Source organism: Lepus europaeus, chromosome 9 (genome assembly GCF_033115175.1).
Source record: "Lepus europaeus isolate LE1 chromosome 9, mLepTim1.pri, whole genome shotgun sequence".
Lineage (NCBI taxonomy): Eukaryota > Metazoa > Chordata > Mammalia > Lagomorpha > Leporidae > Lepus > Lepus europaeus.
The window spans coordinates 103,033,930-103,048,775 of NC_084835.1; the positions used below are offsets into that span (position 1 = coordinate 103,033,930).

At 38.6% G+C, this 14,846-nt stretch overlaps 1 protein-coding gene across 11 annotated transcripts in view; it reads right to left on the reverse strand.

Moving 5' to 3' along the window:
* TCF4 (transcription factor 4) overlaps window positions 1–14,846 on the reverse strand; it is a 407,611-nt gene that overhangs the window by 143,152 nt on the left and 249,613 nt on the right. For 9 of the 11 annotated variants that reach the window (XM_062201706.1, XM_062201705.1, XM_062201702.1 and 6 more), the window contains 2 exons: window positions 3,984–4,113; window positions 3,451–3,500 (listed from right to left, as the gene is read on the reverse strand). In XM_062201706.1, the coding sequence (XP_062057690.1) occupies window positions 3,451–3,500; window positions 3,984–4,113 (180 nt within the window). The remainder of the gene's footprint in view (window positions 1–3,450; window positions 3,501–3,983; window positions 4,114–14,846) is intronic. The other 2 variants (XM_062201704.1, XM_062201701.1) reach the window with 1 other exon arrangement.

Below are 14,846 nucleotides of genomic sequence, written 5' to 3' on the forward strand. Positions count from 1 at the left end.
GGTACACTTTTCTCTGCATGAATTCATGATTCAATGAGTATGATTATTAGGTTACACAGAGAGAAAAATTTGCTGGGAAGAGCAGTAAATTTGCAAAATACCAAGTTTACGATGACACACAGTTTAAAGCAGAAAATCAAGATACAGAAATCTAACCAAACAAGAAGTACACATGTAGATTCAAGGGATTAGACATGCAAAATAAACTCTGGCCTCCACAAAAGACAAAGCTTTGGTAACTGAAGTCTCTTCAAAAGATGAGAGCTAAGGAGAAATTGGGATGTGGTTGGAAGGAGCAACATACTAAGTTCGGAGAGAGAACATGAAAATGTTCTGCAGTAATAAGCAGAGTTCTCGCAGACACAGATAGTTGTCATTCCACACTACATTATAAAAGAATCCCCAGCCCCACCTCACGAGCTTCTGGTCAGTGGAGGGATAGGCCTCCTTCTCCCCAGTGCTCCTGTGGCGGTGGATGCTGTAGAGGGTTCTCCCGCAATCCTGTCCCTGTGTCCTGTTTCCACAGGGACTCAAGGGCTTAGATGCAGCACACAGCACAAAACGCACGGATCCTGCCAGATCCGTGGCATGGATGGGGCAGGCATACATTTCCTCTCTCCACACATGCAGCAGTGTTTCCCAACAGGGCCAGGCAACCCCCTTGCTGTCCTGATAGCCTATGAAGATGGTGCCCCATGGTGGCCAAAGCAGTCTGGCCTCCGTATCACGGGGTCACACACAGTATCTGACTATGCAGTGTCACAGTTTCACTTTTCTTTGTTTTATCTACTGGAAGAGAGAAGGCCCATTTCAAAAGGGGGGGGGGGTGAGTTATCACAACAGATTGTGACAGATTTATTACTATTTATCATTGTAAATATGTATCGAAGAAAACATATAAATGTCTTTTAGTCATAGTCACTCCAAAAGAAACCTTTTATTATCTCCAATCTTTTGCTATCTGTTATACATACACTAATACACACTGAAATCAGCTTTGGAATTATCTCTTATCAGATAAATATTCATAATTTTATTTGAACTTAAAAAAGAATAAGCATGGCAAAGGTCTAAAAATAAAGAAAAATAGATCTACTGAAGAAAACGTGTGACAATGCTTAGTACAGACCGCTTCTCAGAAACATGTTCAAATACAGACATTCGTGGTGCGAATGCAGATGGATCTTTACAGGAGTAGTAAGCAATCAGAACATATATACAATGAAGCTAATATAAACGAAGTAAAACTGCCATTAAAATGGAGCTATGTCCCAAATGATAAATAAGGAAGAGACAGGATTCAAAACCAATGAAACTACCTTATTCTTGCTTAGAGATAAAATTTTAATTTTCAATTGAATTTTTCTCCTTCCTGTTTTTCAAAAAAAACCAGGAGTATTTACCAAAATGTTCCTTGAGGACCATATAAACATGTATCCAAGATAAATTCTCTAACAAGAATTAATCCTAAATTGATCATTAAAAGCCAAAAATTAAATGATGCAAACTAAATTTCCAATTCCTGAATTTATTTGGGAGAAAAGAAAGTTACTTTTATTTTTCTGAGTGTATCACAATGTACCAGCAACACATAAATTGTCTTAACAGCAAAGAAAAAACTGTACCAGTAAGATTTCCAACAGGGTCCAGTTAGTCACAAGGAAATAGTTAAAAAGTTTAAATGAATTATGAAGAATTATTGTTGACAATGATAAAGCAAACAGATGACATTTAATGTCACATCAATGCATTGCCTAGAAACTGTGTACATTATTGCATAATTTTTCTGTTGGAAAAAACATACTAAGTTAATTTTAATATGAGGCATAAACAGGGGTTGATAGCTCTAAGTTTTTGTGGCTTTTATCGTCTTAGAGCAGCCAAAGTCTATGTAATGTATTTAATATTATCTGTGTTAGGATCAGGCATGTTTAAAGTGTAAACAGCTGTGAGGACTATATCATTTGAAGTTATCATAAAAGCTATTAAAAGCTAAAGTTTCATCCACATTAAATCCATCGTCTACTTCAAGCTCAGAATACACTTACAAAACCTTTGGGAGAGATTAGTCAATTTCAATACAACATGGAATTTCAAAGAATAAAAAATTCAGTACATTTTTAAGTAACTAACTTGCTCATAGTCCAAAAATTACTATTTTATATGCCACTGGCATTTTATTTGCACAACATTTTTCTATATTTATGGATAATTTTGTGATGCTTCTTCAACATTATCATGTCTATGATAATCAGCTTGCAAAATCTAGGTTTTATTCCTGATAAGACTTATTCTGATATATTCATCTAATAATTTTTTGGATGAGCTGAACTGAAATCAAGTCAAATACACAGGTGTTTGGGTTAATCTAATCTTAGCACATTTGCAAAACCCATTATTTTTCTAATTTATTAAAAATGAAATAAAAAGTAATATGTGAATGTTGATTGGTAATATAGTTCCAGAAATCTAAATATAATTTTACTTTAAAGTGACAGAACTTATAATAAAGCTCATTAGCATTTTTTCAAGGACTACTTTAGTGCCTCAAAATTAAAATAAAACTCTGTCCACATATCCAAGGGGGCTTCAAAAGTTCATAGAAAAATAGCATTACAACATAAAGCCCATCAGAGGAAGGAACCAAGAATGGGAAAAAGCAGGAAAGAAAAAAGAAAAGAAGGGAGGAAATCAACTTTTTATTTTGCAAAAGAAAGAAATTACTACAAACAGACCAGCCCTAATCAAAATTAAATACCCAGAAACTCAAATTGAAAATACATGTAAGAATTCAAAATATGCCATCATGTATTAATCATGATCACAACCAACGTTTGCTGTGTCGGGGGCTCTGGCAGCCACAGCCACTCCTGCGTGCAGCTCCCGCTACTGAAAAGACCCAGAATGCTTTTGGTTACAGCTGGATCCTTCAGTTGTCACCTGGCGTTACAGACACAGCCGGTTACTGATGCAGCTACCTCTGCAGCCTTTATTCAGCAGCCTCTCTAGAAAATAGAGACATTCTCCCTGCACTCTGGACTGAAACCCATGTACATTTTTCCTAAATCCTCTCCACAAATCTCCTTTCGCATGCAAATCCATAAATCATCATAATACTGACAAAGAATTTAACCAACACACGAAACTAATACTCATTCTCCTGGAAGCCCTGTGCAGGTAAAACTCTTGGAACTTCAGACCCCTTTCCCCAGCCCTCTTGAAAGCTTACCCTGCTGACTATCAGCGTGACCACCCAGTCTCAGGATGTGCCACTCATCACTCTGACCGGGTCAGCTGGTTGGACTTGCAGGTCATTCCTGCCTCATCCACGTTCTAGATACACACACTGCTCTGGGTGCATGGAACCTCGCTGCCTCTTAACCTCTCTTCGCACCAATACAAAGCACAACAAGATCAACAATATGCACGGCAGGAAAGAGCAGTACTTACTGAAGACGGCAAACCTGGAGGAACTTTTCGAACTTTCTTTGTCTGTACCTCTGAAAGAAAATGAGGACATGGTGAGCTCCCACAGGCACAGACTCCCAACTAATGAGTATCAGAAGCCACAGAGCCACACAGATTAGAACAGATTTTCTTACATTACCTTAGCAAACAACCATTACTACTGTACCCTTTTATTCTAACAGGAATCACATTCTGCATTGTTCATCAAAGTGAAGACACCGTATTTAATTTTTTGCCGCTTTAGTGTTTGCTTTTTTTTTTTTTTCTAAATGTTTTTATGTACACGGTCATGAAAAAACCAGAAATAAGCATACACTAAAAAAAGTTCTGTTACTCTAAGTTGCTAACATATAACTCAGTGGACTACTGGGAGGAAGTCACAAGCCCGGCGACTGAGCCAGATTTTATGGATTTTTGGGGGTGGAGGAGTAGGGTTAGGGTGAGAATGTGGTATTTGAAAAGAAAAGGGAAAAAATACGAGTCACAATCACTAGGGCACTCAGAGAATATCTTACCCATGGCAGTACCGTGAAGAGGCCTTCTTCGGGGGTTATTGCTAGAATACTGATAGTACTGGGAGCCAGGTTTGGTGGGCGAAAGGGTTCCTGGGTTGCCCATATCCATGTCACCTCCAAGGAGACTCTGCTGAAAGGTTAAAAAAAAAGGGAAAACAAACATATAAGGTTAATTTTTTACAATCACCGCCCCCATCTGATTGCTAGCACTTAAACCAATGCAATAAAGCAAACAGCATCTGCTCCACTGAAACCATTAAACACAACACAACAAAAACCAAGCAGAAACGCAGTCTAGGAAACTATCACAAAGTTTGCGAATTTTTAATTCTTTACTAGTACGAGGAAGATGCACCCCTTTAAACAGTATCTTTTAAACCTTTTAAGATGACTTAACATTTTTTTAAGAAAATGGCATTGGAAGAAGGCAAATATTTTCTTCTGCTAGACTTATGCGCCTGTCTGGGAACTACTCATGCCCTTCAAGAACCAGGAAGATTCTCCTGTTTCCAACAAACACAACTTCCTTGGCTGCTCACACTGGGGGTGAGTGTAGACGAGCAACCCCACTGACGACCCTGCCTCTCTCTAGCTACCCATCACAGCACCCACGGAAGGGATAATTCCAGCTGAACCCAGAGGAAGTTCCAGCCCTCACACTAACTTTCAAAATCAGAGGAATACTAAGCTCACAGGAACAAATCAAAGAACATTCGAACGCCCTCTTTAGGACTAATGGAAGCTAAAACACATCCCCACAGACTAAACATTTACCTGAACACTACAAAACTTTTACAAATATCATTAACTTATTACCGTGTGACAAATCACTAAACTTTCAAAAATGATGACATAAGAAAAAAATTGTAATAATATCACATTCTCGAAAAACTACATAGAAACTTACCCATGATATATAAATCGCCTGATTATACTCTGCATTGAACACATTGTTCTTTTAATTATTCTGATATGCAATAAAACAAGTGCAGATAGTACCATTTATATTAAGAACAAATTTACTGTTTAATAAAGAAATTTTAAAATTAAGTACTAAAAATCTAACTTTATCGTTACTTGTAATCAACTTTTACTGACTGAACTAATTACTGTCCTTGATAAAGTACAGAATGTGTTTTCCCTAATCTAAATTCTAATCACCATGTCACTCACAACAGACTTAGGGATGCTTCACTAACACACTATTCACATGCAAAATACTCTAAATAGGCCAATTATGACTCTGCCCCTGTTCCCTGGTTAACCCGCTGAGAACTGAAAAATTTCACAAGGCAGTCACCAACTAAAACAAAGGGTCCTTGTTTTAAATTAAGACAGTCTTTTTGATTCCTAAATAGCTCAACAAAGTGGCATGTCTTCTAGTGAAAGCAGTTGGTCAAATATGACCCATAAGCCGGAAAATCAAAAATTCAAACCTCCCCCTTCCCACCACCATATAGCAAAATATCATAAAGAGGATCTCTCCACCGTGAGGGGTTTTGTGAGTGTTGGATGAGTAATATATAAAGGACTAATCAGCTACTGACAAGCTAGCCTTCACTGGTTCCAGTTTAAGACTTTTTCAAGGGATACAAAATCAGCAGCACTTTAAAATAAAACTTCAAGGAGGAGATTTTAGGTTGAGAGGACGTTCTGAGTAATAAGTTCATTGCTAGTATTATTCGCAACATAAACATCTGATGAAAACACTAGATAATCTGCCGGATAAAAACCTGCCGTCTACATGCTCATCTACTGCCTCTTACGAAGTTCAGACACTAAAATGCCACACAAGGACAAACTAAAATATCGAGCTCATGATTACCAAGTTTTCTGTGAATCAGGACTTGAGGGTACAACATCAAGTAAGTTCTTGGTCGCTTTATGAGTGGGATTCAACCTGAATTTTCATCTCAACCTGAAATTTCACTCTTGACAAGCCTTATTAACAACATCTACATTTTTTAAGTCTTGCAGTGCAAGTTTGCTCTGAAATTTCTATCAATGAAACTGAGATGATCTGAGATCATAACCTCCTTCCAGTTAGGTACGTGATCTCTATTTCCACCCCCTCTTTTTTTTTTTTTTTCCTTTTTCTAAAAATACATAAAATAGTCCAAACAAGGGCTGAGCAGTATGGTGAAATGCGTGCTTCTCTTTAACAAGCTTCATCCCTATTTATTTCTTGTTGGTCCTTGGTGGCAAAGGTTTCCAATCTCAAGCAAGTATGTGCATTCAATAGGTCAACCTAAAAACAAACAGGCTCGCTAGCCTAGGTTTTAGCAGCATTCATAATACAACTGTGAAAAATATAAAATGCTAACTAGAAAACAGTTAACTTATTGTGGTTGACCTTATTGTTGATAATTTTTGAAATCTCATTTCCCAGGCCAGACAGAAATAAATCATACACCCAACCCTCGCATATGCAGCCACATGGACTATACAAAGCTGCAGTGCTAAGAGCAGACAGCACTTAGAAACATTTACTGGCTCCTGCTCATCTTTTTTTTTTTTCCCCTACAAAGCACATTCCTGTTTCTTTTTAGATGTGTTTGTTCCTTTTTCTTTTTCACTTGGACAATAGAATCATTCTTCTAAAGCCACAAAAATAAACATTTCCTTACACTTAAGGGGGCCCTAATCACCCCCTTAGGGAAAATGAAGATAAAAATATATGTGTTCTTATCGTAGGGTATACTTGTAAAATGAACAATGACCATTTACTATTGTTTGGGTTTTACGTCACATACTTAACTCTCTATAGCAATGAGAGATTAAAAAAAATGTTTTTTCCACTTCCTGAAAAATTCTAGTTTGTCAATTTAAAAGGGTTAATTGTATTAGATTTAAGGTCAGTTAAATCCTGCACAAAATGCATAAGAAATTTATTTATATATTTAGAAATTTGCCTACACTGATATAGTCTGAAGACAAATTTAGGCCTAATCAAAGTTAAGTTTAAAAGCTTAGCCTACTTTCGAAGTGGGCATACTCATCTTTGCCTTCCATCACATTATAAAGGTTTCAGGTTTTCACATTGTGCAACCTCATTCTCTGTGGTTATGCTTGGTCCCAGTAGTGAACTGCCCCTAGCCTGTCAGGAAACACTGGAAGGAAGATGTGGCGTCGCACAGCTAACCTGTAAATCTTAAACCCAGAGGTTAGCATTTTGCTAACTCTCCACAATGTGATGAGACAAGCCCTTATTTTCCTCCAAAAGCAAACAATTTCAAGACTGAAAATAGCCTAACCAAAGAAAAAAATATACTGACTTCTCCCATCAGGTCTAAATGGTTTCAGGTTCAGCCCCCTGCGGCCAACTGTCCACCAAAGAGCAGTCCCAGCACAGCCATACAAATGCCAAATACAGCCTTTTGCCAGAGTCTCTTTCAATTAAATTTTCTGTTTGTTTCACATGGATCTGGGTCTCAGACCGTCTTTCCAACACACCTTCCCCACCCTGTCCCGATTCCTTCTGGGGGGAGCTTCTGAACACACTTGATCAACCACTGAACTTTATACTAAAGCAACGAAGGATGCAAACCATGAATTAAACTTGAAGAACAGAAAAGCAGCCTATATCTCAAATTAGATTTATAACTGAATGGTAATCAAAAATAGAACTAACTGCTTGAAGCTTAAATTATCAACTTTTTTCTTGTTAAACTAAAATCATCTTGCTTGGAACTATTATTTCATTTCAGTCAGCACTTTAAATGTAATGGGTGGGTGGTGCATGTCTAAAAAGGAAGATTATATTTACCCTTAATTATAGATATGAGTGAGATCAGAGTACGATGAATGCTGCTTTTTTGGCTTATAATCAATTCATCTAATAGGTGAATGACCTTGAATTTCAAAGTTGGAACCTGGGAGAGGAAAAAAAAGAAGTAGAAGGGGGGAAAAACTCTCTGGGGAAAAGCGAATGTGCCCCTGGCTTCTGAGGGCTGTCTCTGATTTTGCGTCACTCCCATTACGTTGTAATCCGGTATCAGACACAACATCTTGGGGGGATGTGGTAGAACAGAGAAAAGCAGTCTCAGATGAAACCAGATTAAGCTCCTTTTCTGAACTATTGCCAAATGCTTGTGAGTCTAATTCATGTTTGGGTATTCTAGTACTCACACAGCTGCAATTCCATTCTTTCATCACAAACCTAAGTGATGTATGGTGGCTTTGTATGGTGAACTGACTCTATAAAGCCAGGAATTTTTTATGTTAATATGGAAATAAAATTCTGAACCACTATAAAACTTAGGAATGCTGGACATATGTAGAGGTAACTAATACACTTTGCAGTGGGAAGTGCAAATACACATGGAGAGAAATTACAAATTAGGCTTGTTTAAAACACTTCTTGTTACAACCGAGGTCATTTCTACACAGTTAATTCTGCACAGAATTGGGTTTTCAAAGACACTGCTGAATAAGATTCCTAACAGCCATGGGGAAGTTTTTGCAAATCCCTGTCGAATAGCTGCTGCTGAATTTGCCATTCTGACCACAGAAGAGCCATTGCTGACTTACTCTAGTAGCAGGAGGGGGCGATAATTTTGCTGCTGTTGGCACTTACTCTGCAACCTAGAATATATCTCGCACCAAAGGGCAATGAAGAACACAACATTTCCACCTGTCCACTTTTGAACTTCAACGCTCAAAACTGAAGGTCAGTCTTTGGACAATCATTATTTCTGATCCCCAAAGATTCAAGAAGGTACCTTTGTAGCTATTTTTCCCCCTCTGTCCTATGCCTGGTTTCAACAAAAAGAGGACTGGGGAAACTTAGAGACAAGATGTCAGGGAAACCTCTGATAATCAGGGACTTCACAGATTGGTATTGTGTTGCAGAGAAATACTAATTTCTGAAATGACCATATAGCACATGGCTTCTCTTAAGCGCTTTTGGTCAACGTTTTTTATTTCAACTGTAAATATGTAATGCAGATTCTGATGGTTACAAGTCAGAAGCGATGTTCAAACACATTAAGGAAAGAGGGGGTGGTTCTGAGGTCTGACAGATCAGACTGAACCCTAGTTCAGAGGAACACCAGCGGTGTGATTAGGAGTTAGTCATGCGATTGCTCCAACCATATTTGCCTCCTTCGAAACAAGGACACTGAAAGCTGAGCCATAGGGTTATTAGAGGAAGATAAACAACACATTTAAAAGTCCACAAGGGCTGATATCTCCAGCACATAGCTTACCCTCCTCCTTCCTTTGCCCTCAACACACATTCCAGACTACAATCCATTGGTAAATATTTAAAAGGTCATCAAAAATTATGAGTGATTCTCACCTAGAGCCTCTATTCCACTTCCAGGTAAAAGTACATACATACTACAATCAGAATTCTGAAAAGTCATTACAAAGGGCTGAAAAGGGTTAAATAGAGCAGTCTACAAAAACCATGATGGCCTCATAGCCTAGAGCTACAAAGGCAACAAGAAAAGTCTGTTGTTTTTTTTCCTTTCATATTTAATGAAGAAATTGGCCAACAATCTTGATAATTTAAGCTTAAGTGGCCATTTTCCTGGAACTGCCACAAGGATTACTTCAGTGGCTCATCTAATTTGGTTTCTGCAGGCATGATCAAACTGCTATTGTTAATTCAGCTATATGTGACATCAAAACTAGTTACTGCTAACTAACTAGGAAAACACAAAAAATCTTTTATATTTCAGAGAAGCATGTGATGTTAACTAAATTTAAATTCTTACTACTGCAGCAGCCACTGATAAATGACTTCAAATACAGTTCGACTGTGTAGTTTTCCCCTCAGAAGGCCACTCGAGGCATTTAATGAATGTTTATGTGATATTTAACAATTACAGCTTTTAAAAAAACCTTTCACTTCCCCCATGATGTCATAAAAAATAAAAATAATGCACTTAAAATTTTGGTGGAAAATTTGCATAACTCCTAAAGAATTCAAAGGACCTTAAACAAAATTATTTACTTTAGCAGTGATTATATTTCACCAGACATTCAACAATCCAAATATATTGTCTTTCCTCATAAAGCAACACAACACCTTATACTTAAATGTTAAAATGTAATGCAAAGGTTGCCATGGTAACTATTACTTAATGTATAATAGAGTAATAGTCAAGTAAAAACTCATGCATTTTGGTATGGAAATTACAACTGCCCAGGGGTTGGCAAGATTTATGCCTTCACCTATTTGACTACCTCTCAAATTAAAAAAGAGAGAATACATTATTTATTGTATACACTAAAGTGAGGAGGTTTTTCCACGGTTTCTGAAAATCCAGTCTGGAATCCCAGTACGTCTATTACATATTAAAAAGGGGATTATATTCGTTGGTAGGAAGGTAGAAATTTAGCAGAAAGAAAACATTAAAGCAAACAGTAAACTACAATAAAATTGGACTTGAAGAAATCTTACTTAAATAATACAGAATGCAGGATAACTACTTCCTGTCAGTTTAAGCTCCTCAGTTCAGGAAGTTTACTTAATATATGATTCAATGTAGAGTGATTTGATATGCTGTAACCACTACTTGTCTTAAAATGTCTCTCCTCACCTCAACAATTTTGCACCAAAGTAAAAATAGAACAATCTGAATATGACCTGTGAACATTCTAGGGAATTAGCACCACTTCTCCTATAAATACAAACACCAGAAATGTGCTCAAGAGCAGATTTGGTCAGGTTGCTATTTTAGTAAAATTAAGGAACATCAAAACTGTCACATTATCAGTCTCCATCAGACTGGATGGGGAAAGTTCCATTTCAAGATCGTCTGCCCCTCTGAGAAAGATGGATAAAAATCATTCTTATGTAGACTGGTCTCCCTGAGGCCAGGGACCAGGTGCTCACCACCTCACACAGGTGCTTGCACATAGTCTAATGACTAACTTTATAGGATCACTAGAATAAAATCTGTACCGGTAAATAGGGTGACAAGCCTACAACATGACATGAAGAGACTGAGACTGTTAGAAGTAATAAACGCATATGAAATCTTCAATTCCTCTTGAAATTACTTAAGTCTTGACCATCCTTTCAGAGCTCTGCTCAGCATCCTGCTTCCACTGGGCCTGATCTACATAGCCATAACTCCTGCCTGCCTAACATTCTCTCTCTTCCATGAGTACACGGGCTGACTAAGAATGTGGGGTGTGAAGGCCAAACCAGCCTGCATGCTACTTTATAAAGGAAATGACTTATTCATGTTTTAACTCCATACGTGCCTAGAACAGAGAGACCTGTCATGGCAAAGGCTCACCAGATACTGATATAAATGAAGAACTATTGCTATTTATCAAATTGAAGACTCAATTAAATCTATCCCTTTTGTCATTCCAACTGCTGTTGCTTCTAATAACAATAGCCATAGGAGCAGTAGAACTGGTAACAGCAGAACCAGGAAGAGGAGGAAGAATGTGAAAATCAGCATAGTGGCAAGGACAGTTGGTGCAGCAGCAGCAGTGACCTGGACCTGAGTGTCTTAGTAAGTGCCAGGCACAGGTACAGGTCCTTTACATAGCAACAAGGCAGAGGCTGCACCCCCCAATGTAAAGATGTGGACATTCAGACCTCACCAATACCATGTGGCTGCACAGCCCGTCTAGGAATTCAGTTAGACTTGACTTCAAAGCCTGTACTTGATCTTCACTCTGCGGTTCCTCCTTTCTATGCCCTTGATTTTTCTCCTCCAACCCCACTGTCCAAACATTAGCTGGAGTATTCTGTTCCCTTTGGTTCTTCTTGCCACCAAAAGCTCACCCTTAAAACTTACTACAGAGGAGCCACTCCAACTGGGTTTGCATGCCACTTGCCCCTGGATAACCTTGGACAATTTGTCCAATCTTTGGGGGTATCAGGTGCCTTGCCTGAGATGTGCTGGTATAAATAAAATGACCATAATTAAATTAGATAAAACAAAATGCTTAGCAAGTTGCTAGCACTTATCAAATCTTTATTATTTGATAAAAATATTATGTTATATACTATCTTATTACATGTTAACACAGAACATATTATATATCATTATCATTTAAGTTTGAATGAAATAGTAGGATATATGAGTATTATTTGTAAGTAATAGTATACACACATGAGGAACTTAGAAATGCATAGGAAATTTGCATTATCTTTTCAACTTACTTACTAAAATCAATTTGAGAGACAGAGAGAGAGAGAGAGAGAGAGAGAGAGAGAGAGCGCAAGACACTCCCCTCTGCTGGTTCACTCCCTAAATGCCCAAAATGGTCTGGGGCAGGGGCCAAAGCTGGGAAACAGGAACTCAAAACAGGTCTCCCGTGTGGGTGGTAGGATCTAACTACCTGAGCCATCACTGCTGCCTCCCAGGGTCTGCATGAGCAGGAAGCTGGAGTCAGGCGCAGAACATCCTATGGAGCCAAGGTACTCAATGTGGAACACAAGTGTCTCAAACGCCACGCCAAACACTCGCCCCTGCTTTATCTTCTAATTCCACCCCCATGGACTCTTCAGAGCCCCTTTGTATATTAACCAAATTTTCAACAGGCCCAGGGAGTGGCGAAAGACATGCTTCTCGCACAACTGAAAGCTCATCCTTGCATCAGGTTCCTCTCCACAGCATCTGTCCCTGATCTCTACTCTTGGCTTCCAGTTTGATCACTCATCTCTAACACGGCTCAGGCTAGTTCTCTCTGTTTTCTCTTCACTAATACTCTTATTATTTCTTTTTCCCCCAGTCCTCTCTCATTCCAGGCTTCTTCCTTCCACTTCCTCTGAAATGCTCACCTTTCACAGCATTTACCACACTGTATGGAAGCAACTGTTTATGCATCTGATTTTGCCCTTCTAATTTGTGGCTTCCTCGAGGACAGAAAGTGAGCCTCAGTATCTTAGTATTCCTGGCATCTAGCACGGTGGACTCTAGTAACAGAATGCCCTCAGCAAATGTCAAGTGGATTAGTTAACGGACTATGGAGTACATTTCCATCATTTCAACCAGTACGATCACGTACATACTTTCTCCCCCTCCATCCCAGAACACAGAGAATCCCCATCCTTCTATTTTGTCTTGTCCTCAGCTTTTCTCCTTTTCATTTATGAATGTTTCACACAAATCCTAAAATTTGATTCTTTATATGCAAAAGGTTCAATCCATCATTTATTTTTCCAGAAAATTTCTTCTGCTTCTTAATTATTCTCTCAGCCCCTTAAGGTAAACTGGCAGAGGGAGAACTTGTAAAGCCTGTAAAGAAATTAGATGTAGGTTTTTCAAAACACATGATGGTCTAATCCTTGTTTTTTCAATCTATGTTTGTTTTGTTTGAAAAACGGTTGAGGTTCCCCAAATATACTGGGTTGTTAAGCAGCCTGTCTTTCATCCCATGGGCCATTTTCTAGAGAGGATTTGGAATTCTGGATAATGCAGACACAACCTAGGAGGCTCAGATTCAGTGACACCACACACATTCAGCAAAAAAAATTAAAAATTTAAAAAATAAAAAAAGATACTGCAGAAGAGAGGAACAAAGACATAATAAGAAAAAGAGATGATCTCTGGGGAATTCTGAGGAGGACAGTCACTCTGGGGAACACCACAGAAATAGCTAAGGAGAACTTAAAGCAGTTGGCTAACAAATATCAGAATAACATGGTATTTAGCTTGTGATTCTTCCTTTCTTAACTACTGATAACAGGGGGTGTCCGAAAGGATCAAAGCCACAAAATGGCCACAGTAGATCAGAGACAGAAATTGGATAATCCAGGTAACAACTTCAGGACAAAGCTTCAACATTAACCTCAGGAACAGTTTGGGTCTGTTTCCTCAGAGGAAGGCATACGGCATATCTTACACTCTGCATGTACCAATTTGTCTGAAACCTTCGGAGGACTCCAACTTTTCCACAGTGGGACTACTGTATACTGAGAACGGTAAGGCAGAGGCTAGCACATCTTGCCGCCAAGAAAAGTCTCTGCTGCATCCACTCAGCTGTACCGTTGCTAACAAGAAATAACTTGAAAGTGGAGAGCTCAGGCTGTGTTCCAATAAAACTTTTTTTTTTTTTTTCCCCCAGAAAGATGGGCTATGAGCCGGATGTGGTCCCAGGCTATCATCACAGGCAGATGTGAGTCCCAAGCACGAGCAGGGAGATGCCACTCAACAGATGACAGCAATCAGACAGACAACAGCAAAGACCAACACAGCCCTTGGCAGGCTCTGTTGGCTGCATCAATTCATCTGATCTTCAGAACCTCTTGAGGGGGGATCTGACCACTTTCCAGATAAGGTGGTCAGAGAAAGAAGTACTCACTCAAGACCATCTGAAAAATATTTGAAGATAATGGATAACAAAATTATGCCATTTCTAGTGACACTTTGACATCTTCCATCTCACACCTGAAATTTTCAACAACTGCCTCTACTCATCCTCAAATCATGTGCTTAGAGCTTGCACCACCATTCCTCTCCTGTCCCCAACCACTGCCAACTCGAGAGCATCACTCTATTCAAAAACACGTATACCTGACCCTCACCTCAGAGCTCTGCTTCTCCTGCCACACTTAAACAGGGTCTGCCCCTCCTTCAGGACTCATTCAGAAATCACTTATTCCATGAAATCCTTCTTTGGTAAAATAACTGGTCTCCAATCATCCAGTTCACTCAACAGTCTCACACACACAACTCTGCACACAGCTTCAATCTTTATGAGAAAGATGGTATGAAAAAAAAGCCAGCAAATGACTTCACAAAGTTAAAATAAGATGAAAATTTTTAAGTTTCCTTAGAGTAACTGTAGAACGTTTATCTCCCTGATTTTCTATTCTTTTCTCCAAGGATTTAGGACAGGTATATTTTTGTTATGTGTTCTCATAATTCTTCATTATAAATATATTTA